The sequence below is a fragment of the Haemaphysalis longicornis genome, unplaced genomic scaffold (genome assembly GCF_048455015.1).
Source record: "Haemaphysalis longicornis isolate Haplotype H1 unplaced genomic scaffold, Haemaphysalis longicornis Haplotype H1 scaffold_6, whole genome shotgun sequence".
Lineage (NCBI taxonomy): Eukaryota > Metazoa > Arthropoda > Arachnida > Ixodida > Ixodidae > Haemaphysalis > Haemaphysalis longicornis.
In genome coordinates this window covers 29362311-29388667 of record NW_027526407.1, presented here as the reverse complement: position 1 = coordinate 29388667, position 26357 = coordinate 29362311, and the positions used below count along the sequence as shown (strand labels likewise).

General features: G+C 51.2%; 1 protein-coding gene across 1 annotated transcript; it reads left to right on the top strand.

Annotated features, from left to right (window-relative positions):
• The first annotated feature begins 409 nt into the window (after positions 1–409).
• On the top strand, positions 410–26357 carry LOC144142415 (uncharacterized). The gene is made up of 6 exons (XM_077673913.1): positions 410–896; positions 10667–10878; positions 21155–21329; positions 22805–22924; positions 23888–23997; positions 24944–26357. Exons 1-6 carry the CDS (start codon positions 791–793, stop codon positions 25199–25201), a joined length of 981 nt encoding a protein of 326 aa, XP_077530039.1. The 5' UTR covers positions 410–790; the 3' UTR covers positions 25202–26357.

Here is a 26357-nt window from a genome sequence, read left to right as displayed (position 1 = left end):
GGGATTATCGCGAGTCACGCACGGGCGCCCACACAAAGAAGGCACCTAAGGTAACGTCATGATAACAAGGCCGAGAAGGACGAACAGTTTAAGTGGCGCAGACGGAAATGCGTTAGCTGTTGATATTGTAGCCGACCAGTCAGATTGCAAATAATACAACTGGCAGGGAGGAACCGATGCATTCCTCACGGCCGTCTTTCTTTACACCGTGTCTCAGTGTCAACCCCATAGATCGTTGGCACGACATGCCGCAGACAGTGGGTGATAACGGGTCGAGGAATCGCCGCTCATTTACCGATGCCCCAGCGTGCGCTACAGACAACTTTAGTAGGAAAAGTGCTGCGCTCACAGCGGCCTCTGCCAGGTGCAACGTGCCTATACCTGGCAGTACGGGATGCCCGAACTGTTGAGTATTCGATGATGAAATAGGTATCACAGCAGGGAGTTAGACGACATACGACGGGGCTATTATGAAGTTCAAAGTAGCACGGGCAATACCCCGCATCCGCGAAGACGACGACGGCCATAACCGGTGATCCCGTAAAAAGATAGAGAAGCTCGCGCTTCGATCTCGCACTGGGCGCGTCAAGAGAAGAGGTGAGCGGTCGTGAAAAGAGGAAACCTATGGCCGAGAGCGTGACAATTGAGAGCGCGGGGAGGGGAGTTACCGTTGTTATCACATCGACGCCGACAGCCTTCACCGAGTTCGAGGGGAGATAGCGCGCTGGGAGTGCCCTGACTGACGCTGTCCAGAAGGCGACGGCCACTCGGGCGCGCAGACGACAAAAACATGGCGTCACCTTCGCGTTCTGCCGCCGTGTGCTTTTTGGCGGCTTTGCTCGCCGCACGTCGCCTGCAGTGTGTAAGCGGCGACCGACCGACGAAATCGGCAGTATGTGAGTACAGTTTTGCCTTTTTCCGTTTCTCGGGTGAATTTCTCGTCGACCAAGCATGCCGTGTACGTTACACGTGTTTTCGTGCACGGGCCGCGGACTGCGCAACGCAGAAAGGTTGACAGGTGTTCGCTAGGACATGTCTGTTTGAAGCGGTTTTTTTTCCTGTCGGGTTTTTTTGTTTGGAGGGAATTACGTCGTGAGGTGCGATTCTGCGCAGGTTTAATCGAACTTTCTTTTCACAAAGCTTTTTAACTACGCGTTGCGCCATTAAAAATTAGTTCTATTTGTCACGGAAATTTGCCGAACCAAAGAGTTTGCGATGCACTATCCAATTAAGTCGGGGACAGTTGCCGATATCTATAACTCCAAAACGGTGTTTGGACCATGGGGTGGTTCCGCAATTACTGTTTACCGGCCTTGAACGCCAACAAGAAGTTATATGGTGATATCTTGCTTTGTATGGGAGAAAAACTACGCAGTAAGCAGGACACAAAACGTACTCGTGTCTGTTCCTTGCATTTTTTTTCATTTCTTCCAGCAATGAACCAATCCGCTCAAACATCTACGCCTTTCTGGTGCCTCCTTACAAGGGTACACTTTTTAAGCGGAGGGGAAAATGGCAAGAAATTTTAATTACCACAGACTCAACATGCGTGGGCAACTGGGCCAGAGTTTGCCGAGAGTGGTCTCACCTAGAATAAGAAATATTGGTGTTCGCGTCAGTACTAATAACAGGAAGTCGATGTTTCACACTATGGTAACTAAAATCACGAAACATAAGGGAGAGGGGTGCCGAACTAAGTAGTGTACTTTAAATCAGCACTTTAGCAGACGAAGACTTGCAAGCGTACGCCATCGGCACGTTTTGTGTTGTTTCGAGTGATTCAAAAGTGCGTTCAAAAGTGCCGTTTCCCTTGCCGTATACTGTTCTCGACTATTGGCGGTCATTGCCATTGAGGTCACACTCACAGTCTCGCGGGGGAAAGTATAGCGATTGTGAAGGTATTTATGCTTTTTATAGCCTAGACCTCAGCCGACAAAATGTTCATATTTACCACGAAATAGATAATATTGAGATATCAGACATTGCAAAATATGGTGTAGCATCACTGGAATATCTCGTGAGGCGGCCGATTCTGCAGACTCGCGCTGAATTATTTCTTATTCCGAGCATTACATTTAAAATAAGAATTTCGGGTAAGTACAGAAATACCAAAAAAATTTTCGGAGCACCTAAGTCTGGTCTGGTTGCGTTCTTTGAAGGCGACAGCCTGACGATACTTGTCAAATACGCTACATCGTATTTGCGTCTCTTGGCTTTGGTTTCTTCGCCTTCTGGCGGGAATTACTTCGACCGGCTTCTTTTCTGTTACAACGTGTCTCCGAGTCGTTTTTCTGTTTCGTTTTCTGTCTTACAGCGAGAATTACGTCAGCAAGAGCTGGCACACGCCGCAGCTTCCCTAGAATCGGGGATCTGCGCGGCTGGTGCGGATTTTCAAGTTCAACGGTTTCGCATTCCGCTGTTACTGTGGAGACCCGGCTGAAAATACCATCTGATTACACGTGTTTTTTATTTGTTTGCTCTTTACAACGGCAGCCATTTTCTTGACTGGACAACGACGATGTTTTTTTCTGCTGAATGATGCACTTAAAGGGACACTGAAGTGAACTTGTCAAGCTCCGGTTCTTGCGTGCAGTGCGTGGATTGGCTCAAATGAACGCCCTTTTCATCGTTTATACGGTCGATAAAACGGTAGTTATTTTTATAAAGCCCGAAAGAAGAAAAGCTACCATGCGCGGTCTGCGGCGGCCGCACCAACTAAAGCAGTGACGTCCATACATAAGGTGCTACGAGGTTGGACGATGTCCAAGATTAGAATCCAAACAAGTTTCGGTTTCGGTTCTGTGAAGCGACATGCTTGGCATCGGACGTTATTGGTGGGTGGGTATTGTCGATGCGTCAGTAATCGGCACACCGCGCTTCTTCCATGTTCATGGTTGTAATACTACCAGCATGGCCTGGAACCGTAACAAAAAATCACGCCCACCTCCCCTCGCGGGAACCTTGGTGTGATGCGACGCTGAGGGGGGTTCAAGCGCAAGCGGAGAGCAACCGTCGACCGAAAGGCCGCTGGAAAGCGGCACACCGGTTATATGCGCAGCGCGCCCGAAGGAGAGAGACCGCGGAGAGAGAGAGTACTGCACATGCGTAGCACCGCGCGCAGCGCCGCCCACCGGCGAAGTGAGAGCGCGCTGGGCCGCACACCCGCAGATGTTGAGAGAGAGTGTTCGCTCTCACCTGGGCACGCGCCGGCGCCAGTGCGTCTGCCGCGGCTATGACGCAACACAATCCAACACAATCCACTTTAATCCAATCCAAATCCAAGCCAAGCAAATCGAATCCAATCCAATGCCCCTCGCGAGAGAGTGTTCGCTATCGGAGAGGAGAGGGGGTGAGCGGAGGAGAGTGCGGACGCCGACGACGACGGACGCACGCAGGAAGGACAGGAAGAAGAGGTGCTCTCAGCGTCGCATCTAATAACTAGCCGAGGTGCACGCAGTGGATGAACGCCCTCCGCGTCACCGCAGACGCTCAAATGCGATGTGCTTTCCCTCACCTTTCGAGCCTGCCTGGCTCATGCCTGTATCGTAAGAGGCATGTTGCACAAGGCCAAGGGTCGGCTGATTCGGGGCTGTGCCTGCAAGCAGTCGGTGGTTATTGGCGACAACACGCCAACGAGAACTCGCCAGCGCGTCAGTGTCAGTCATCACGAGTTCTGCGAACTCGCTCGTGGAGCAATGAACGTTGCAGCGCAAAAATGGTGAATGAAGTATAGAAAACATTTCACAAAAACAAATAACTCAACTTAAGCAATATATGTGCTATCGGTGATTGGAACTTGCGAATTGAAAAAGAATATGCCTTGTGCCCCACACCACTCAACCACCGACGCTGTCAGGGGCGGAAATATAAAGTACGGAATGTACAGCCAGTTTACATTTTAATTAGTTTTAGCATTCCAAGCAGCTTAGATGACTATTTCTTTAATAGCTGCTCGTGCAGTAAGCGTCCCCCAAATTCCCACAAATATATCCCCTATATACTGCATTCCTTAGGCGGAAAACCGTTTGCGGACGTGTGGTCGTGCTGCTGACTGCTGTGCGCTTATTTGTATTTTTCACTAGCGTACCAGTCAGCGAAGCGTTGCATGTGCGCTTGTGTGGAGCTACTTGGAGCTAAAGTTTGGTATAGTCTACAAACTAACGAACTAAAGGCACATTCCTCCAGGCGGAAATCGTGTCGTGGCTTAGTTTTAATTGATCAGCGACCGAATTGCGACGACCTGCCGGCGACCGGCCGACTAAACGATGGGCCGGCTGATTCTGTCGGAGGGTCGGCGAGCCGTGCAGTAGCGCAGTCAAGCCAAGTCATCTCGTTTTGACATCATACGAAGCGTCATAGGAAACCGGCAAGGAGGGTGCATAGAGGAGGACAGCATTTTCGAACTGATTTTTTATAAAGTCGCGAAACGGAGCGAGAGTTATCGAAACATGGCCTCGACTCCAGACTACAGTTTGCGCTAGTAATCCCGCAATGTTTACAAATCACTTCAGTGTCCCTTTAAGGTTTTCGACTGAATAAACAACACAATGCGGCTAGAAAGGGTTTGACAGATTTGCGGTTTTTCGCGGAATGGGGGTAGCTGGCTTCTGCCTGACTCAAAACTGTTTGACAGTTTTTTTTTTGAGCGTGCGTTTTTTGCGCCAAAAAACGAAAACTGGCAGCGTTATCTGGGACAGATTTTACTGAGGACCCGACGCTTGCGCTAGTTTCAGACTATTTATAGGTTACAGGACGACAGCATTGCGAATTCAGGATAACTCGTACGCCAAGTGGATTCCGAGTCTGCTTAGATAATTAAATAAAGAGCATATGCTATTCAGTTTTGTTTTTGAACAAAATAAACCCCTAGAGGTCACAAGGGAAACAACTTCCTTTGTACATTACCCTACTTACTCAGCGTTTACAGCGATGGTGACAGAACTCCATCTTGCGCGACTATTTCCTACGGGCACACGTTTAAGACAGATAAAATGCTGATAAGAGAGCAGAACAGGGATTTTATATCGGGCCTTGCTCGCAACTGAGGATCCGTTTTACGTCATTGGTTGTCAGTCTTGCGGAATAAAAACGATCCGGTAACGTATTCTTATGCGCAACCCCTCCACAACATTAAAAAAAAAATCAACGCCCTGCCCAGTAACGGCATTGTGGCGGTTTGCTGATAACGATGGCGCCGTTAAAATGCTTTCCTTCCGGGGAGAGCCGAGCCAGAGTCGAAAGGCACACGCGGGGGCTTTTAGCGGATCCACAGGCAAAAGACATAGACGTAGAGGTCTCCGACTCTTGCTGACACTATTGAGCACGTGAAGCATCGTGTACGCTACGAGGACATAGGGAAGTGACAATAAAACGAATGCAGGCCCCCGAACAGATTCCAGCGCAGATTTCTTTTTAGTCAGGGCAAACTTTTTACGTTGTAAAAAAGATACAATTAGGCACTATAATACCTATTGTGTGGCAATATAGAAATTCGGCGACAAAAAACGTTTGCCACGCAAGAAGTATATATGCTCGGAATGTGTGAACAGACGTCACGCGGGTAACTTTCTTTCAGCTACTGTGAAGGCCGGCTTGTGCCTGTGTGCTGCAGCATCTACGTAGAAGGTGTTTGGCGAGGGGGGGGGGGGAGAGTGGAAACGAGGGCACGCGCTCGAGCAGCTCGTCGGGCAGTATGATGAGTAGGGTTCATATCACGGGGGAGTGGACGGATTGTTATGCAATCTCTGTAATTAGGTGGAATGCGAGCCGTGGGGGTTGATGTAAGAGGAGTATCTATTTGTGCCTCCTTAAGTAAGAGTTGGCCAGGTGTGTGTTTAGCGGGCGATGTATCTGGCCCGTACGGTGCACTTCAATTAATTCGTCCAGGGAATTGTAGGTTCCGGTGGCCCATAGTTTGGCAGTGGATGCGTGCGGAGGCAAGCCGAGAGCAGCCCTGTAGGCCTTATGAATGAGTCCATCTACTTTGGTGACCTCCGTGGTATACAAAGGGACAGATATGGGAGGGAGTATGTAATGCGGCTCAGTAGAAATGCCTGGATAAATCGGCAGTGGTCCCTTTCCGTCGGGCCGTGGCTCCAAGCAGTTACGCGCCTCAGGAGGCCTATGATTTGCGTTACATGTGAGGAAAGGGTGTGTAGGACCGATGTGTTTCCGCGATTGGAATGGATGACTAGGCCGAGTATTTTTATGTGATTCACAGTTGGTATAGCAGAATTATCCAGATATACATGCACGCTGGGTGTTGTTTTAGGGGTGGTGGTGTGTGGTGATAGCATGAGGAGTTCGGATTTTGATGGCGAGCATGTTAAACCAGCTTCCTGGGCTGCCTGTTGTACCGCTGAGACTCGTGCTTGAAGTGTTGCTTCTATATCCGCGTCGCTGCCCCCAGTTACCCAAAGGGTGATGTCATCAGCGTACATACTATAGCATAGCCGAGGGATACTGTCCAGGATGAGGGGAAGATGGGAGACAGCGAGATTAAAGAAGAGGGGGGAGAGGACTGAACCTTGTGGAGTGCCGATGGAAGGGAGTGGGATTGGAGGCCACTGAATTTGTAGCGTGCCGTGCGATTTGAGAGGAATGCCTTTACATAACGTAAGTATGGCTTGATGAGTTACCTGATCAAATGCTTCTTGTAAGTCTAGGGCTAAGATGGTCGAATAGTCGTGTTTGGGGGGTTGCTGGAGGAGATCCGTGTACAAGCGCAGGTGCACGTCATTAGCCGCAAGGCCTGCACGGAATCCATACATGTGTGGGAATCCATACAACTGTTTGTCCTCAATGTAGTTATTGAGCCGGACAAGTACTTTTCGCTCCATCAGCTTTGCTAAGCAGGGAGTTAGCGATATAGGCCGAAGGTTAATGTGGGAGAGGGGTTTCCCTGGTTTAGGGATGACAGTGACCTCTGCGTGAGTAAACTCGGGGAGGGGGGGGGGAGGGTTCCTGCATCCCAGTAAGCGTTAAACAGATCGGTGAGATATTTTATTGAAGGACCATTTAAATTACGGAGCATTTTATTGGTAATGCGGTCACCACTGGGAGCTGACTGCAGTCGGAGGTCATGTAGGACTGCCCTCACTTCCGCTTCAAGGAATGGTAGATCAAGGGGTTCGTTAAGGGGGCCGGTGTGTTGAGGCAGTGGCTCAGATCAGCCTGCTGGGACGTACTGCTGGGTTAGTGCATGGGTCCAGTTGGGATTGGAGTCGGTCTACTGGCGGGCTAGTTTGGTTATACGAGTAGATTGGATAGTTCGAGAGCAAGTGGGATCCATCAGGTGTTTCAGGAGAGCCCACGTGCGCTTTATGCTGAGGCCATTTTGAATGCTGTCGCATACAGTGTCCCAGGCTGCCTGGACTAGTGTTTGCGAGTGGGTTGCTATGGCCTTTACGAGGTGTGCAATGCGGGTTTTGAGTCGCCTGTTGTAACGTTGCTTACGCCAACGACGTTTAACGCTGCCAAGAGCTTCCCACATGTGGTGTAGTCTGGCGTCTACATGGGGAGATGATATGGCTGGGTCTAGGGGATGTTTGTGCGTGTGAACATCGTGGAGAAGTAGTTGTGTCCATTGTGCTAGGGGTGTAAGTTTTGGGTCACTTGAGTTAGCAGAAGCACGAAATTTCCGGAGGGCAGCCCAATTGGTTATATGAGTCTGGAGTTTGTGGGTCGGTTAGTAGGGGGTCGGTTAGAAGGGTGTAACTGTATAATGCGGTGATTAGTGTATGGTCTATACGCTGCCAGGTGGTTGGCCCTGTGTGATAGGTGATCGTGAGGTCCGTTGTAGTGTCTCTTCGGAGGCTATTTCCTTCTCGCGTTGGCTGATCAGGAGGTGTCTCTAGAGTGAAATGCTGATTCTGGAGGAGCTCCCAGAGGTGCCTTCCTTTCTTAGTATATCGTGGATAGCCCCAGGCTGTGTGGGGAGCGTTGAAGTCCCCAGTAATAATGAGGGGGTGCTGCGCAGGATGGGCTTTGGCGGCTACAAAGAGGGGTTTGAAGTTGTGATGACGTTTGGAGGAAGGAAGGAAGGAAGGAAGGAAGGAAGGAAGGGTGTAGAAGGAACGCAGGAAAGTTAACCTGGCTAGAGCCTAGTTTGCTATCCTGCACGTGGGAAAGGGAAAATAGGCAAAAAAGAGAAAAGAAATAATGAAGAGAAGTTGGAGTAGACACGTATGCCGAGCACTGAAGCACTGACACTGATTGACACTGGAGGGTTTACTATAGATGTTAAGTATGTAAATTGGAGGTTGAGTGCTGTTGGCGGGGAAGATAGTTAAGAAGTCGTAAGCGATGGGGCTGTCAACAAGGCTGTCCCGTTGTGCTGAGATGTTGCGCCGTACAAGAATGGCTGTGTCGTTGGTATGTTGATAAGTGGTATACCCACGACACTTTACTGGACCTGCGGGGTCTTGTATGGTGATTATGTGTGGTTGTTCATTTTGGGACTCGAGGAGGAATTCCAGGGGGGGGCTCTCTTTCTACCGAAACCACGACAGTTCCACTGCCAAACCAAAATCCCTTTACGGCGAGCCATTGTCAGTTATGTCAAAAGTAGGAGCAGTGGGACGAGGAAGAGCATTCGTCTGTGCAGCTGTTGCACGGAAGTGCAGGGACACCTGGATTCCATGTGAGATTGCATTGCAGCTTGGCTCTGCAAGAGGCTTTGGATAAGTTGAGCTTGCTCTATATGAAGCTGCTTGAGACGCGTGAGCCTTTTTTTCCAGCTAGGGGGTCGTATTTGCAGCGTGCTCAGGGGGGATTGGGCCTTTCGCTTTGAAGGGGGTTCTGCATTGGGCTGGGGAGTGCGAAGTTGGGCCAGGGTTTGTCGTAGGGAGCCATTTTCAGCTCTCATTGCCGTGAGCTCGGCGCGCATGGCCTGCATTTCTTGCAGTACAGCAGAGGGAAGTTGGGAGGCGGGTGCTGATGGGATGGGGGTTGCTGAGTGACCACTGGATTGGAGGCCCTTGGGCCGCTCACCTGTGAGAGGTTGGTTGGCTGCCGAGAGGGCCCTGGCTGATGCATCCTAGGTCCGTTTGAGGTAGAGAGGTGGGAGCGTGGCTGTACGATGGGTGGTTCTGGCTGCTCCTGAGGGTTGGTTTGGATGTGGGGTTGATTCGGCGGAGAGCGCTGTCGATGGGTGTTCACGGGGATCCTGCATGTTGATGATGACTCGAGGAGGGTTGATCTCTCTGGTGTTGGTTCTTCGGGGTTTGCCGTTGCAACATCTGTGCATACGTTGGTTTGGGTCTTGGAAGGAAACGTCGAGGACAGTCTGGAGAGCCCGTGACGTGTGCTTCATCGTAGACAATGCATTTGGGAGCGCATGCGTGCGTTTCAGTGGCGTCAGGAGTACTGCACGTCGGGCAGCGGTTGGCGGGGTTTCGCTGAGGGCAGACATCCTGCCTGTGTCCAGTGCTCCAGCACAGGGCATAAGTTTCCACTTTCCGGCGCAGTGGCTTGCATCGGTGGGTCGTCATTCTGTACCTGACCCAGTACGGCATCGAACAAGACGGTGCCCATACGGCGTGCATCTAGCACCTTGAGGTGAGGGTTGCAATGAATGAGTTGTTCGGAGGTCAAAGACGATACCTGAAGATGTGTTTGATGGGGCCGGAATGTGTGTGGCCAAGGGGTAGGTGCAGTCAGCCAGCTGAAGACTTTGGAGGGCTGCGTACCGTGTTGCTCTCTCCTCAGGCGGGGTGCTGACGACCATGAAGTTTGCGTTTTTGTGAAGTCGCAGCATGGTCCGTGTCATTCATATCCAAGACAGCTTGTTGTTGAATGGCGGTGGTGATGGTTAGGCCGGAGGTCTCGGAGATATTAAGACCGCCACGAAGTCGGAAAACCACTTTAATATTCGTGGCCGGGAGTGGAGTTAGGGCGGTAGTTTGCGGGCGTGTCTTGTTTTCCCACGGGTGTTGCTTTGATGTACCGGGCTAGAAGAAGGCGAGGCGTCGGTCGCCGGAGTCGCTTGGTGGGCTTGCTGTCGTCTTCGTATAAGGGTACATTTTCTGGCGTTGTACGATTCCGGGGGTATTTCGGTGCCTTCAACTTCAACGGTCATCGCCGTGGATGTCATGGTCGGGAGAGCAAGGCTGCTGTGAACGCGCGGCAACAGGCGTGTGAACGCAGCACCGGTCGCTGCGGCGGCGTCGGTGTGGGCGAGCTGGAGCGATGTGGCGAGCTTGCCCAGGAAGCCAACCCGTCACCACGGCTAACCCTACATTTAGGGCTAGCGTGGCGGTCGCCGCTTGGAATTTTCTCAGAATCGTAGAATCAAACGTAGGGGCTTGCCTGCTAGAAATTTGGTGTCCTGGTAATCGCGTTGACGAGATCTATCGACTGGTGTACGTTTTATCGCTCTGGAGGCCGTTGGCGAGTCTTTAGAGCGGTGCTTAGCAGAGCTGACGCGAAGCCCGCCCACATCGGTCGGCCACCTTGTGGCGTCCCCAGAGATGGGGGACAGGTTTGATAGTGTCGCTGGCACCCCACATCCTGAGCGCAGCCAACGTGGTAGTTTTGGAGCGTGTTCGAAACACACTTCTCATAAGCTGTGGCCTTTTCCCAGCTCCACGTTTGAAAACGAGGGTTACTCATAGAGGCACCACTCTTTGGGTATACCGTGCCCTGAGACATGTACCATATGACGCAGACTACATGGATGAACTGTGCGGTTCTTCGCACACGGCTGCCGTGACGGTTGGCGTGGCCGGTCTGGAATCGGCGGTGGTGCTGCGTGGCACCAAGCATCACATCGACAACGGCTTCAACTGCACCGTCAACGTAACCACGCGGGCGGACCGAGGCATGCTGTACAGCATCACCTTCCTGGACCTACCCATGACGTGTCTGTCCTACCTGGAGGTACGCTCGAGTAGTGCGTAACTATGTCAACAACGGCCGTTTAAAGAGTGCAACAAGGCACCTGCCAAAGCGTGGCTTCACACCAAAACGTCAGTCGGAAAAATAACCCCAACAAGATTTGGTTGTGCAATTCGTGATTGTTTTGTAGGTACAGACGATGTTTTTGGTCTTACATCTTTTACAGGGGAGATTAAAAGAAATTCGAACGACGGAGCGCGCAGCCTCCGACCCCCATCCGCACCACCTGGCTGCAAAGTCCATAAACTGCGCGCATGCGCACTTCTTCGAGAGCGTTTGAGAGTGTGGCCTACATTTACGGGAAATTCCTGATCCAGAAGCGACGCCGGTCGTTTATTTTGAGGCGCGTTTTCACGTAGCGTCACCACTGAGCAGGATCATAGAGTTTCTTAGCAAGCATACTAGAGAGGAAACTGCGCCTGGTAATCCATGTCGTCGTGGGGGTCTATGGGAAAACCCCCCTTTTTGGCTTGGGCTTGGCATGACAATTGGATTCTTTAGCGGTTTTGGGGATTTGCTCTCTTCACTGTGCATTAACACGTTCACGAGCTACGAGGAAGCCGAAATACTTCCGGTTCTGTGGTAGCCGTGTTCGTTGAAGCAGCAGGCAGTGCGTGATCGCAACTGACGTTGCTCATGCCGCAGTCGAAGGACGTATGACTGTGCGGGTAATATGCCGCCGCGAAATTTGTAGCCGACGAAAAAAAAAATAACAAAAGGTACTTCGACAAAGACAACACACGACACATACGGGCGCCTGAAACTGTCCTATCTTGTCATCGCCCACGACTGTTTAACGCCACGTTTCCTTTTAAGTGCGAATGCACTTTATAAGCGACCCCAAACCATCCACCGCCGGCGTCGGCGGCGTCGGCGTCCGCAGTGCTCCTCTATAAAGAAACAGCATCCGGCGCCAGGTTTCGATCCGCGGACTTTGCGGCCGCAGCGCGACGCTCTACCGACCAAGCCACGGACGCGACGTGATATCAGCGTTAGTGACGCGCCTTATATCTTTAACGCATTCAAACTACGTCGTCAGCGGCGTGCGTTGGCGACTCAGCGGCGTTATAGCGGCTTGATAACTGCGTGGTGTACACGTGATACTACAAACCCGATGGAAGAGATGGAAGAGAAGGCGGCGAGGCGGTGGGCTGCGGGGGCCGAGCGCAAGCGCCGCAAGCGGGCCGACAACCGTGCATTCGCACTTTCACATTCTCCCCCTCGGGGAAATGCGGGGGAATTTTTTTCTTGTTAAGCTGTAGCTGCAGTCGGTGCAACGGTTCACCACGAAGGTGACGTTTTCATAGGCACGCTCAAAAGACTTTCCAAGCTCTTCAAACAACTTATTATTTGAAATAATGGTAAAGTTAATAAAATTAAAATTGTTCGTAACTACCACCTTGACCTGCAAAATAACAGGCACAAACTTTCCGGCAAAAATACGCTTTACTTCCTTTTTTCTTAGTTTTAAAACAGCACATTTTATTTTCCACTTACATAATTGCACAGTATTTTTCGCGTTTTTGTGGAACTTTATTTAAATTTGCGGTCACTAAGACGTTTCAACCCAAGCCAATGATGAAACTTAGGCGAGCGAGCGCATGACTTAATGGCGGTCCATGACGACACAGACGGCCTTGATGTGAGCCGCATAGACTCTAGCGCCAGATTCTTCTCTAGTCTATATTGTAAGAAGCTATGAGCAGGATGATCGTTGAAGGGCATCATGCTAGCTGCCTGCCGCGCGCTTGTCTCCCGAATGTAGCAGATAACAGGATGCTCAGTGGCGACAGAGCATAAAAAGACGCCTCAAAATAAATAACCGGTGTCGCTTCTTTATCAAGAATTTCCCATAACAGTATACGCTCTCAAACGCTCTGAAAGAACTGCGCATGCACGTAGTTTACTGACACTGCAACCAGTCAGTTCGGCGTGCGTCGGAAGGTGTGCTTCGTTGTTCGTATTTCGTTGAATTTGCCCTGTACGCATTCCAGTTTTGCTTGCTTGGAGCGTGTGTGTATATTACGCAGGTTTGTAGGCGCCGGCAGGGTTAGGCCGAGAAACTGCAGTTGATGAGCGTAATTTTGTGAATAAGGTGTTTACAGCAAACAGGTTAGCTTAAGATGGTCGTTTTGTAGAGTGCTTCAGGAAGGCTCGGCCAGCCTGAAACGCTCTTCTGAGAATTCGTTGACATTGCGAAGCATGGTTTGTACCCACTGAAACGAATAATTTTGGCATTCTTGGCTTTAACGGTTGCAATGTCATCTCCACGGAATATTCCCGTAACACATCCAACCTCCCTCTATCCAAGAACACTAAGGCACTCCATCCCGGGTTTTCTTTTCACTTACTGAATTTAACGCTTTGAACCCAATATGTAATCAACGTGCTCATACCTGGGATTCTCAGCATAGCGTCTGGTTCCGGGGCTTATTTCACACGATGTAGGCCACAGCTTGATATAGAAGGCATTATGAAATCTCGGATCAGTGCCGCTCTAGTTTTCATATCGGTCTTCATATCGGTCTTGATTATATCGGAATTTCTTCATCACGGGCGGTTGCAAACCCATTGCCGGCCTCGCTGCAGAGGCGTCGAAATCAATTAAAAGTTACCGCTGACTCTCATTCTATGCCAAATGTTTTACACATCGTCGTTTAGTGCTTCGTTTGCCGCCGCTACAATTGCGACTGCGGACTGTAATTTGAACCGACGCCATTCTGCGCACAACAACGGCAGCTAAAGACAAACTTTATCTAGCGCGTATACATAAACTGAAAATAAAAAAAAAAAGCTCACCATTACCATACTCCCTGATGCAAAATTTGTGCGTAGCGCGAACGGCAGTCTTCTCGGTCACGGCGCATAGCTGCTGCGTCTCGGGAAGTGATCGCATGATCAGCGAACGCACGCCGCGCGCGCTACCACAGGCGCTACTCGGCCGTTATCTCACGACGCGCCGCCGCCGGCGAGCATGTTGCTGTAAATCGTGTTTGAATCACCCGCGCAAATGTCAATTGGTTCGGGTGATCCACGTAACGGGGAGGAGAGTTGTTGTTTGGGGTTGGCGGGAGAGGAAAAGGAAAGGAAATGCACTGGGCATATTTTGAGCTCGGCAGGGAGCTCACCTGAACCTACTAGGGGATCTAATACTTTAGACCTTCTTTTAACTAGCTCCCCAGAAAACATTGGAAACATATTGTTCATTAACGGCTTTAGCGACCACAAAGTACTCCAACTACCCATTTATGTCCCATCAACTTTCAATGGTTCCACAACAAAAAAAATTCGAGATTACAATAAGGCTAACTTTTTGAATATGAACAGTGAACTAAATATGTTTTTTAACGAAACTTTTTTACCGTTGTTCTCTAGCCGGTGTGTAGATGAAAACTGGATGCTGTTCAGGAATAAAATGTCAGCGCTCATTGATAAATATGTGCCTCTAATCTCAATAAGTAATGATAAAACTAACCCGTGGTTCAATAAGCATATTAAACGTTTGAGGAACAAAAAGAAACGCTTGTATGTGAACGCAAAGCGTGCTTCTAGCCCAAGCTCTTGGGCGAAATACAAAGAGTGTCTAAAAAACTACACGTCTGCTATTACCGCTTCTAAGCACAAATATTTTCATTGCGACTTGCCTTCACTTCTGAAATCTAATCCGAGGAAGTTTTGGGACACAATTTCACCTCGCAAAGCCGATAACAACATTTCTTTACTAGGGTGCAATCAAATGCCTCTTAGAATTGATGAGTGTTCGTCAGCATTTAACACGTATTTCGCATCTGTTTTTACGCGGGAAGATCATTCCAACATCCCCATTGTTCAAGATTTTGACTGGTCATTCATGGAACCCATCGACATCACAGTTCAGGGAATCGCATCACTGATTACTAACCTCAAAACTTCAACTTCCGCTGGCATAGATGGTATTAATTCTAAGTTGTTAAAAAATACTATATCCATCTCAAGTCAGATTCTTTTTCACATCTTTCGACAACCTTTATCATCCGGACAGCTACCCAACGACTGAAAAATTGGAAAAGTGGTTCCGGTCTTTAAGAGTGGCGATAAAACTTCCCCCGATAACTATCGCCCCATTTCACTGACGCGTTTGTTGCAAGCTTCTCGAGCATATCATCGCCTCCCACATTTACAATCACCTCGAGTCTAATAATTTCTTTTTCACTAATCAACACGGGTTTAGAAAAGGCTTCTCATGTGACACTCAACTTTTGGAATTCGCGACTGACTTGCACTCAAACATGGATAACAATCTACAAACCGACTGCATTTTTTTAGACTACTCTAAGGCTTTTGACCGTGTTGCCCACTGCCGCCTCATTTCTAAATTATCGTCCCTTCAATTAGATTCCCTTACCCTATCCTGGCTCCGTAACTTCTTATCGGTACGCCAGCAATTTACAATAGCCAATAGTTTCAGCTCCCCCTTCACTGACGTCACATCGGGCGTCCCTCAAGGTAGTGTTCTTGGCCCTTTACTCTTTCTAATTTACATGAATGACTTACCTACTAACATCTCGTCTTCCATGCGGCTTTTTGCAGATGATTGCATTATATATCGTCCCATAAGCACTCCTCATGATCATATTGCCCTTCAAAATGACCTAAACAGAATTTATAATTGGTGTAACACCTGGCAGATGACCCTTAACCTATCCAAGTGTAAAATAATTTCTTTCTTTCGCAAGCGAAGTAATTCTAACCACACATATTCTATCAATACCACTGACTTAATAAGGGCAACGTCCTACAAATACCTAGGAGTACACTTAACACCTAACTTGTCATGGTCGTCTCATATAACCACAGTCTGCGCCAAAGCATCTAAATCATTAGGCTACCTACGCCGAAACTTGCGCAACGCACCCACTGACATCCGTAAATTAGCCTATTTAACTTTCGTTCGTCCACAATTAGAGTTTGCTTCATCTGTATGGTCACCACATCAAGCTTATTTAATACAAGCACTAGAATCAATTCAGAATAGAGCTGCGCGCTTCATTTCTCGGAATTACGACCGCCACGCCAGTATTACTCAAATTAAAATAGATATGCCACTTCAGCTGTTAGAAACTCGCCGATCAATCGCTCTTCTCTGTCTTTTTCACAAATACATCAATTCAGCTACGCCATCCCCACTGCATCTCGAAGCACCTGTCCGCATGTCAGCACGGCTTCATAATCAATTCAGTTTCAAGCGAATATTTGGTAAGACACGTTCATTCAACTTATCTGCGCTTCCACGTGCCATTTCATTGTGGAATGATCTTCCAAACGCCATCGCCTGCTTATCAAACCGTGATGCATTTCATGAGCGACTGACCAGCCATTTTTCTTGAAGATCATTTGCACATCTAAAATTGTTGTCATATTGTCAAACTTCCTTTTTTCTTTCCTTTGTTTAAAATTTATATGGTAGTCTACGTTGTGTAATAAATCTTGCTCAAAATTGTATAATGATGTTGCCCCATATTAATGTTTTATGCCATTTCACATTGCTTGTGTTTTAATTCTCTACCCCGCCTGATACCAAGGTGTTCTTAATACCCCGTATTCCAAAACTCATGATGCTTCATTGTTGTTTCATTCTTTACCCCAATGTAATTCCAATGTATTGCGCTGTGTATTTTTGTTTTATTTTGTTCCCCCCTCTCGCAATGCTCTTCGGAGCCTGTGAGGTACTGTGAAATAAATAAATAAATAAACCAAGTGCAGGGGAAGGGAAGTAGAGGGGAGTGACAGGATAAAGTGGAGAGAGACAGAGGGAGAGAGAGAGAAAAGGTACAAAGAGTCCTAGAGTCAGTCAGTCAGTCAGTCCTAGAAAACTGTCAGTCCGGAAACATCAGTTCGGGCACTGCAATCCGGGCTACAGCCGCTGCGTGAGGCCGGTCGTCTCCAGGGAATGGAGGAGATGGGCGAAGACTTCCCGTTGGCTTGCCGCACTCCCCTTCGGGAACAGAAGGTCCTCCGTGTCGGCGCTGGGAAGGCCTCGACGCTTGAGCGCTCGGTGGAGCTCTGCTCTCGGGCCCGCGTGGAGGGGGCAGAAGCAGAGTATGTGCTTCAGCGTCTCTGGTTCCGGGCAGTCCCCATATGTGGGGGAGTCCTTGCGCCCGTGTCGGTGCAGGCGCTCCGCCAAATTGCAGCAGTCGAGCCGCATGCGGAGAAGCAGGCAGCGGGCATCACTGCTGATGCGTGCAGGCAGCGGCTGTGGCGTCAGGTCACTAACCAAGCGAGGGTCGGGGTGCATCGCCTGCACCATGACGGCCAGGGCGGTGTGGGCCTCATCGAAGGCGGTGACGTCTTGGGAAACCGGGGTGACCTCCTGGTGCGCCTCCCTGGCTCGGGCGTCGGCGTCCTCGTTGCCCCGGATGCCGCTGTGGCCCGGCAGCCAGTGGAGCCGCAGGTCGCAGCCTCGGGAGGCCACAGTGTGCAGCTTGGCGCTCCGGGTAGCCGCTGCTGTTGGTGGGCTGATTGGCCGCGTGCAACCGCAGCAGGGCAGTCCTGGAGTCAGTGAGGATGACCGCCCTGGGGTGGTTCTGGGGCCCCCTCTTGAGGAGGAGGTCGGCGACCAGGTGCAGCGCTGCGAGCTCCGCCCGAGTGGAAGAAGTGGGGAAAGGCAGGCGGCAGCTCCGGCTGGCTCCCAGCTCAGGCACCACGTACGCAGCGGCCCCCTCGCAAGTGCTGTGCTTGGCGGAGCCGCCCGTGAAGAGATGGAGGTAGCTGCTCAGCTCGTCCTGCAGCAGGGCGGCTGCCTCGAGGTGGATGGCCTGGGGTGGTGTGGTTCGCTTGTTGCAGACCCGGCGGAGGGTCGCGGTGATCTGTAGGGCCTCCCCGGCGTCTGGTGGTAGCTGCTCCAGGCGGGGTCGGTTCGGCATCTCGATCCCCTTCTCGAAGATAGTGAGCAGCGCTCCCATGTGCGAGTTGGGCCGGCTACGGAACCTCTGCAGGAGCGCAGCCCCGTCACGTGCGGTAAGCAGGTGCTGGATGTGCCGCAGCCCCGTCTGCAAGGCCCACATCTCGATGGGCCAGGTGCCCGCCTCGGTGTAAGTGCTCGCCACCGGCGACGTGGAGGGGAGGCCCAGGCAGAGGCAGAGGCGGATGCGCGGCGCTAGTCGATCTCCAACTCCTTCCAGCGCCGAGGTCCCAGGTAGGCGAGTGGAAGCTTAAGCATACAGCAGAGATGCGGAGGCCATGCCGTAAAACACGCGCTGCGCCACTTGGTGTGAGCAGCCATTGCCTCGAGCCAGAAGCTGCCGCACCCCTTGGAGCACCCGTGCGCTGCGTGCCCGGAGGGCTTTGATGGCCGGCAGCCATGTGAGCCGGCAGTCGATGAGCAGCCCCAGGTACTTCACGGTCAGCCGCCAGTGAAGAGATCGTCCGTTGAGTGTGATGGGTGGTGTTGCCAGTCGAGCCCTGCATCCTCCCGGGTGTAGCATAAGGACCTGCGTTTCGGCCTCCGACAGTTGCAGGCCACAGCTCTCGAGGAAGACTGCAACTGCTCCCAGAGCAACCTGGAGGCACGCCTTGACTGTGTGGCAGTCTTTGGTGGGGCCATGGGTCCAGAGTGCCACGTCATCAGCGTACAGCGCCACCTCCACCGGGTATCGCAAGCCTTAAGGGATGCAGTCGGGGAGAGGAGCCAGCACCAAGTTGAATAGGAACGGACTCAGCACGCTCCCCTGGGGCACCCCGGAGCGGACGTCTCGAGGACTGCTGGTCGCCCGGCCGACCCTCACCCGCAGTGTCCGGTCACACAGGAGCACCCGGATGTAGCCTCCTAGTCGCCCCACAACGCCCATGCCGTCCAGGCGTTCAGGATGGCCCCGTGGGCGACCGTGTCGAATGCCGACCGCATGTCCAGCAGGAGCTGGAGGGCCACCTCCTTGTCGTGGCGGGCCTGTTCCAGCATTGAGATGGCGTTCCCCAGGGAGTCCGCCTTGCAGCGGTGACGCCCGAAGCCGATTTGCTGCTCCCGGCAGACGCCGCTGTGGTCCGCGATCCACTCAAGACGGGCCAGGGCTGCACTCTCCATGATCTCCCCAACAGCCGACGTCAGGGACACGGGTCGGTAGGACTCTGGCTCCGTCGGGGGCTTGCCGACCTTGAGAATGGGTGAGATGAGCCCCACGAGCCAGGGTGGCGGGAGGACACCAGTCTTCCAGACCCGATTAAACAGTCGCAGAAGCGGCTCCAGCTGAGTCACGTCCAGGTTCCGCAGCATCTGGTACGTCACCCCGTCGATACCAGGAGCATTCCGGCGCTTGGGACAGTGATTCAGGGTGGCTTGCAGCTCACGAGGTGTGATATCTGTGGAGCAGAGGGACACCACTCTCTGACCGTGTGGGGCGGCTGGCGCCGCGTCCAGTGAGGCCGCAGGAACTGGAGGCGGGGTTTGAGCGGTCCTGGCAAACTGGTGGGCGAACAGCTCCGCCAGGGCCTCTTCGGAGATGCCCAGGGATATGGCGACCGTGAGCAGGGGACGCCGGCTGGTGGTGGTGGGCCCCAGCGGAGCCTTAAAGATACGCCAGGCTCTGCCCGGGTCCCTACGAGAGTCCATGGATGAACACAGCGACTCCCAGCTTTGCCTGCGACGCTGCCGTGCCCGTCAGCGGCATTGGGCGCCTTCCCGCCGGTACTCCGTCCAGTCCTCTGGGCGCTTGCTTCGCATAGCCTTCCTTTGTAGCTGGTTGCGGCGGGTCCGAAGCCGAAGCAGCTCCATGTCCGGGAGTCGCGTGCAGAAAGGTACTTCTACCCGACCGTTGCCTTGTCGGCGCTCCGCACGCAGGCTGCGAGCAAGTCGACTTCCGGGTCCTCACTGCATTTGGTCATTTCCTCGTGGAAGTCGACCCAGCTAGTGACTGCGTAAGCCTTTGTGTCGGCTCGCTTGCGGTGGTTCCCGGGGGTGACCAGTATGGGGTAGTGGTCAGAACCCCACGTGCTGGCGGTGGTCTCCCAGGAATAGGCGATGCGTCACCAGGGTTAGGTCGATGCATGACTGCTGGACCGTGCCACGACGACGACAAGGGCGGACGAAAGTATGGCTGCCGGTATTGGCCACGTGCAGTCCACAGGAAGTGGCGGCATCCAAAAGAAGATAGTGGTACGGCGCAGTGCGTAGTCACACCAATGGATTTTGTGGCCACAGGGGTTCCCACAGAAGGGCGATCCAACGCCGTCCCCTCTTCGGACGACGTGGAGGGCCTGTGGACGCAAAAGATCTCCAAGGCACACCGCCGCAAAGCGCGGAAGCTTGTTGCCAAGAGGAGAGAGAGGTAGTTGCTTTATTGAAAGGAACAGCGAGGACGACGCCGATAGACCTATGTATACGTGCATCATGCAGCGCGTGAGGCTTCTGTGGCGCCGCCTCAGCATACCGCCCTCCCACTCACACTTTCGCCACACTTTTCTTCTCCGTCTTCCTTCTGTCTTCGGTGTTCCCTTCGTTCGCTCGGCTACGAGACCGACAAAGCCACCGAACCACACGGATGCTTAAAGGGACCTAGAAACACTTAGCTAGGCAATTACAGAAGGCCTGTATTGTCACGTAGCACCAATGTAGCGACGTGTTGCCGTTGGCATTATGGATCTACATTCAGTATTAGATGTACCAGAAGCAATTGAAAGCACCTCTCTCCCCTTGCCGATCGATTCCTCTTTCCTCTCTGCTTCTTTCAAAGCAGCTGGAAACACTGGGAACAGTCATGTGACTTCGCGATGATCGACTTCCGGTGCACTCGTGACAGCGCGTCGATGTTGCGGTCGACGTGCATAGACCGTGTACCACGTCCGCGCGTATAGCTTGTATTCACTGGCGAGGCACGCTTGCAGGCAACCATGTGAGTGCGCCGCCACTGGTTACGTCGGGCTCCGCGAGATGGCGGTACTTGTCCGTGCTAAGCACTTGATGTACGTTTCAAACTCTACCCCATCAAAGGCAAAGGAATACTTCGAGTCCAATGTGAGTGCGATTAATTACATCTCTGTTGACATCACCGTTGAGAATCGGGTTGAAATGGAACAGACGACGCACGCTGGTGTTATTTTTTCTTCGGCGTGCGGGCGCATGCAGTGGCAGAAGCCACGCCATGTCCGTGGTGCTTCGGCCATGTCCGCGGCCGTTTCCAGTGTTGCCAAGCGAAGAAGTTGACAGCTAAACTTTTGGGTGAATACCACCTGTACACAAGCGGACTCTCTCTCAGCGCGGCGGGTGTGCGCATGCGTCCCAGCGCAGCTGTGGGCGGACCGGCGGGACTCTCGGCGCCTGTGCCGCAACGTGGACGACGTGCGGGGCAAGGAGGCGCACTGGGTGAGCGCCCCCTTCCTCCAGGTGCAGCTGGTCACCTCGAGGCACGACTGGAACTACGAGCGCAAGGCCTTCGAGGTCGTGCTCACCTCCTACAGGCAGAGTGAGTGGGCGCCGTCTGTCCTTGTTTTCACCCTCTTCCTGATCCTTCCCCGGATATTGAGCGGGATCTACGGGCTTAAAGGGACCCTGCAACACTTTTTTAAACCTTCTTTGAATCTTAAATGCTTGCAGAACGTAGTCACCCAACACACCCAGTACTTAGATTAGGGGGTCGCGAAGTACCTCAGCCAAAAATTACTGCTCTATGTCCATCAGATAACTTGGAAACTCGCTCAAAAGATTTTTCTCTCTTTACCGGTCTTAACATTCCTCGACGGCTCGAATTACGTCACTAAGGCCATGTAGCGGCTGTTGGCCAGTTTTCCATCAGTTGCAGCAATGAACGCTTTTCGATAGCAACTTAAAAAAAAAAACCACAACAAAGCGGAAACGGAAGGCGTATCTGGTGCGACGAGCAAATCACGCAGTGCAGCTCCGTGCTGCCGATAACCATAGCTTTCGCAGTGGTTCCAAACGCGAAGGAAAGAGTGAAAGTGCTTATCGAAAGTGTTTCAGGGTCCCTTTATTAGAAAGTCATAGCACAGTACCTGTCACACCTGCGTATGCGCACAACCAGGTTTTCCGTGTTTTCGCACGCGCAGTACCGCCGGACGCCTTATCGTTATCTTACCGGGATTGGTTCTTCGCTCTGCTGTAACTCCCTACTGTGGCATCGTGTCTGCAGTGACGCATTTAGGTGATATCTCAGACTGGGGGCAGGATGTGGATGCTATGGCAGGGGTTGAGTTAAGTCCCTTTGTTCAAGACCAGACTGTGTGGATGTCCCGTGTAGCCATACTGCTGTGTGTGTGGATGCATCTTCGCTTGATTGTTCGCGCGCTCTTGGAAACAAATATTCGATGGGGTTTGGTCACGGCAAAATATCAGTTATTGTCGTCCGCGGTGAGCACAATGGCGTGTTCCGCCATTCTTGACAAGAAGTATGTCACCGAAGCATTCGAACCTCCTTGAAAACTTTATTTTAGGTCAGATTAGATATAGCTCCGCGGCTGAATGTTCGCACACGTGGAGGAAGCTCCGCGTTAAAGTCGTTGTTTCTTCTGCGCAGACTTCCAAGTAGCCATCTAAATATATACATACGGTGGTTACCTGAACCATGCGAAGCAGGTCAGCACTAGTATTTTGGAGGATGTTATTCGTGTTCGCCGGCCAATATACAGGTAGCTTGCTTTAGGACATAGGTTGTGGATGCAACCACCTTTCCGAGAATGAGGTCGTATGAACTGCGTGTCCTGCGGTTGCTGCCAAACAGAGCGGAATTCAGATGATAAGGTGCAACGTTCATTCACACCAAAAAAGTAAGTCTGCTTACGACTAGGATCTGTGGTGGAGTCAGTCAGTTTGTCAGGCACTCAGACGATCATTTGGCAGGGAAGCTATCAATTAGTCCTACAGCTGATACAATGTTTACGGGGTAATCAACACTGAGATAACAAACAACGAAATCTACCGCAGGCCTGCACTTCGACGGCTGCTACCAGGGTGAGTATCAATGTGGAAACAAGTTCTGCATTTGGCGAGAGCTCACCTGCAACAACGAGAACAACTGTGGTGACCTCAGCGACGAGAACTGCAGTGAGTATAGCGATGGCGCCTTCGCAGTGCGAACGGTTTTTAATATGGTGCCTGATAAATTTGCTATTAGCCAGGACAGGCATATTGCAATAAGGAAAGCGAACACAGAACCGCTTTGTTTTAAAAAATCGCATGGTCCCGACTGCACCTCACGCTTTTAACAAAACACCGCTTATACCGACGTCTACGTCCTCGGTGACTCCAAAACGAGGCTCCAGCGGGATTATACGGGTTAGTAGCTGGGTCACTTAACCAGGTAAAGATTGTTGAGCTTGAATGCACCATCAGTCTACAGTGGGCACCTTGACATCGGGTGCACCACGAACATTAAGACACCAGTACCATTGGGGAGAGGGAGGGAACTTTATTTTTTTCTACTATCGCGGTGGTGAGGGTGGCACCTGTCAGCCGCCTCCGTCCAGGCAGCTGCTGGTAGCACTCCGAATGAAGGTCACCAGGTTCCGTTGATCTTAGTGATTGCAGGTGATGAGTTCTCAGTGCTGAGGTGTTTGTGCAATACCACAATGTTACGCTCCTGGTTAAGTGTGGCGTTGCAGTGGATGCACTGACCATTGGGGAGAATTCGTAGAAGCGCTTATTGTGGATGAAGATTGCACTTTTAACAACGTGGTTCACTATTTAACTACTTATCAAAAGCTTGCGCCATGGTTTATATCTAAAAGGCGGCAGAGAAAAACGCCTCGCGCCGTTATCCGCAACCGCATCAACTATCACAACGACTTAACTCTTGACTTGACGTAAGGTAGTGAGAACAATAATGACATCCGGGTCTTGGTGTTTTTCTGCATTTTGGGAACTCGGTCAAAATAGCTTGTGTAGCTTCACTGTAAAGAGGTGCACATCTACTGCTCTAGATGCCCGCCCCAGTGCTTTGCGCTTCAAAGATGGCTGTTTCGGTTCCTTCGCGGTTTGAATCGCGTACCATATCGGTGCGGTGCGCAGTGTCCAAGACCGTGTCTGTGGTTGTGACCATAGCGGCGGGCATCACGGTCGTCATCGTCATCTTCTGCCTGGTTGCCTACATTCGGAAACGGGCACAGGTTGGACCGCACGTACGTATACTATCTTTTGTTTCAAACGTTGGGCTTCAGAAACTTGTGCAGCATGAATGGCCCCACGTAAATATTTCTTTGCCCTCGTCTACTTTACATTCGCAGTTGAAAGTCGGTACTTTTGATGTTTTACAGATTGTTTAGAGGATGTCAATGGGGGCAGGCCTTCTGTTAGGAGTCAATTCGACGTATTTCTGCATGAAAGGCAACCCTGCCACATAGTTACTGGCGGTTTCTTGAACCGCGCTGTATTAAAACTTCAAAAGACAAGGGAAGAGCACACAAGGACGGGACGAAGCGTGAACTATCGACTGGTTTATTTTCCACAACACACACAAATACACATAAAAAGACACTGGTGCGAATCAAGGTTATAAATTGATAGCGTGCTACGTTGGACAGTCGGGCCGCTGCGTCAAAGATGGCTCAGAGAGCACAGGAACAACTTCCAGCAGATCACTCATACTAGGGAGGCTTGCCGATCATTGTCATCATTGCCGCCAATACTCCAGCGTTCCAGATTTCACCAATACAAGTGTCATAGGCCGAGGCAGAGAGAAGATAGAAAGAGAGATTCTAGAAGCCTTCGCCATCATGAAAACAGGCGCTTGCATAAGCATGCCGTCAGTCACCCTCACAGATAGCGAGGTAGAATTGCTTACACATGCGCACAGGCGCGGAGACGAGAGGGGTGTTTTTGACCGGTTGTCTTTTTCTTATTATCAATTTATAACCTTGATTTGCACCAGCGTCTTTTTATGTGTATTTGTGTGTGTTGTGGAAAATAAAGCAGTCGATAGTTCGCGCTTCGTCCCGTCCTTGTCTGTTGAAGTTTTAATACAGCGCGGTTCAAGATGTATAACCGACTAACCCTCGTTTTAGCCTTGCTTACTGGCGTTGCCTCATGTGCTTTCGCGCGCTCATGAGCAGCTGTCGTCCCGCGCAGGACCTGTCCCGTACCACGAGCACCGCGTCGTTCCAGAGCGGGGGCTCGGTTATGTCCGCCGCCATCGACACCACGTACCGGCCTCTGATTGGGAAGTCCCCCTACATGGAAACGCTCATGGAGACGCCCATGGTCCTCGTCGGAGACCTGCCCAGCAGGGCTTCGTCCGAGGACAACATACCCCACAGTACACCTGCCGTCGAGAGGAGACTGAAGCCCTGCATACGCTACGACCGGTCTGTGTCGGCGACCATGTGAACCACGTGGAGGAAGTCCGGCGCGTCCGGAGGAAGTCCTGTGAAGTGACCAAGTCTAGTTGAAACCGCCATGCTTTGCGGCTAAGCTGCACATTGGGGGTGGACTCAACGACGTGGTCTTCTTTTCAGGTGGCCCTGGGACTACGTTTATTTTCGTACGTTGAATAGTTTTGCAGAAACACTTGTGCATGGACAACGTAGAGGAAAAACCTGTTATACGTCCAGAAGTACCGTTTCATGGCATTGATGCAAGTTCTAGTCAGCGAAAACTCCTTGACAATGGCTGCGCTTCTGCTGGCTTCAAGTTCTGGCAGGCCGTATGCGCTAAACTAAGTACATTACACAAATGTGTTGGGTATGAGAGCGTTATGAGCTTCGTCGCAGTTGAAGTTTTAGGAAGGGTAACCTCACTGACAGCGTTTGGGCTTAAACGAAACTTCATTGTAGTCACTGAAGAAGACAACGACCAAAAATGAAGCGCTGTTTATCAGTGTGTGAGCTGCCACAAACCCTTCTGCACCGGAATGCAGTTATAAGCTTTTGCTTCTGGGCTTTGGAGTGCTTACGTGAAACTGCAGGCAGCGTTGTTTAGTAGGTGTTGCGTCTAATGACAATTTCATGTGCAGGTTTCCCGCTCATGGCGGTCCTTTCTGTATAGTTATTTATCGAAATGTAAACTATTTTTGCGCAGCTAATATTGGGGGTGAAAACTTTCTTTGTGCACAGTACCAAGTCTTGCACGATGCGCGACTAAGTTCTAGAGCCATGAAAACTATCCCATCCAAATGCATGGGGAGTAAGATTTGATAGCGAATTACACAAAATATGTTCAGAATCCTGGAAAGTTCTTTTAGAGCTCTCTTCTTCTCGTTGACTTCTTTCTTTATGCCAAATATCACTTTCCTGAAGTGTGTTTGCTAGGTTCCTAAGAGGTTGGAATTTTGAGCGAGGAAGCTGGGTACGACTGGTAGAACAGCGGAGGAAGCTAGCGAAACATTGATAAAATCCTCTCAAAGTAGCTCAATGAGGTGATCGTTTGCTTCCCCGTAACATATGAGGATATTTGGGGCATTTCGAATCCATAAAATACCCCATAATCCCAACAGCTTGATACTTTACAGGCGTTTTGATAGCTGTATTCCGTGGATGATGGTCAG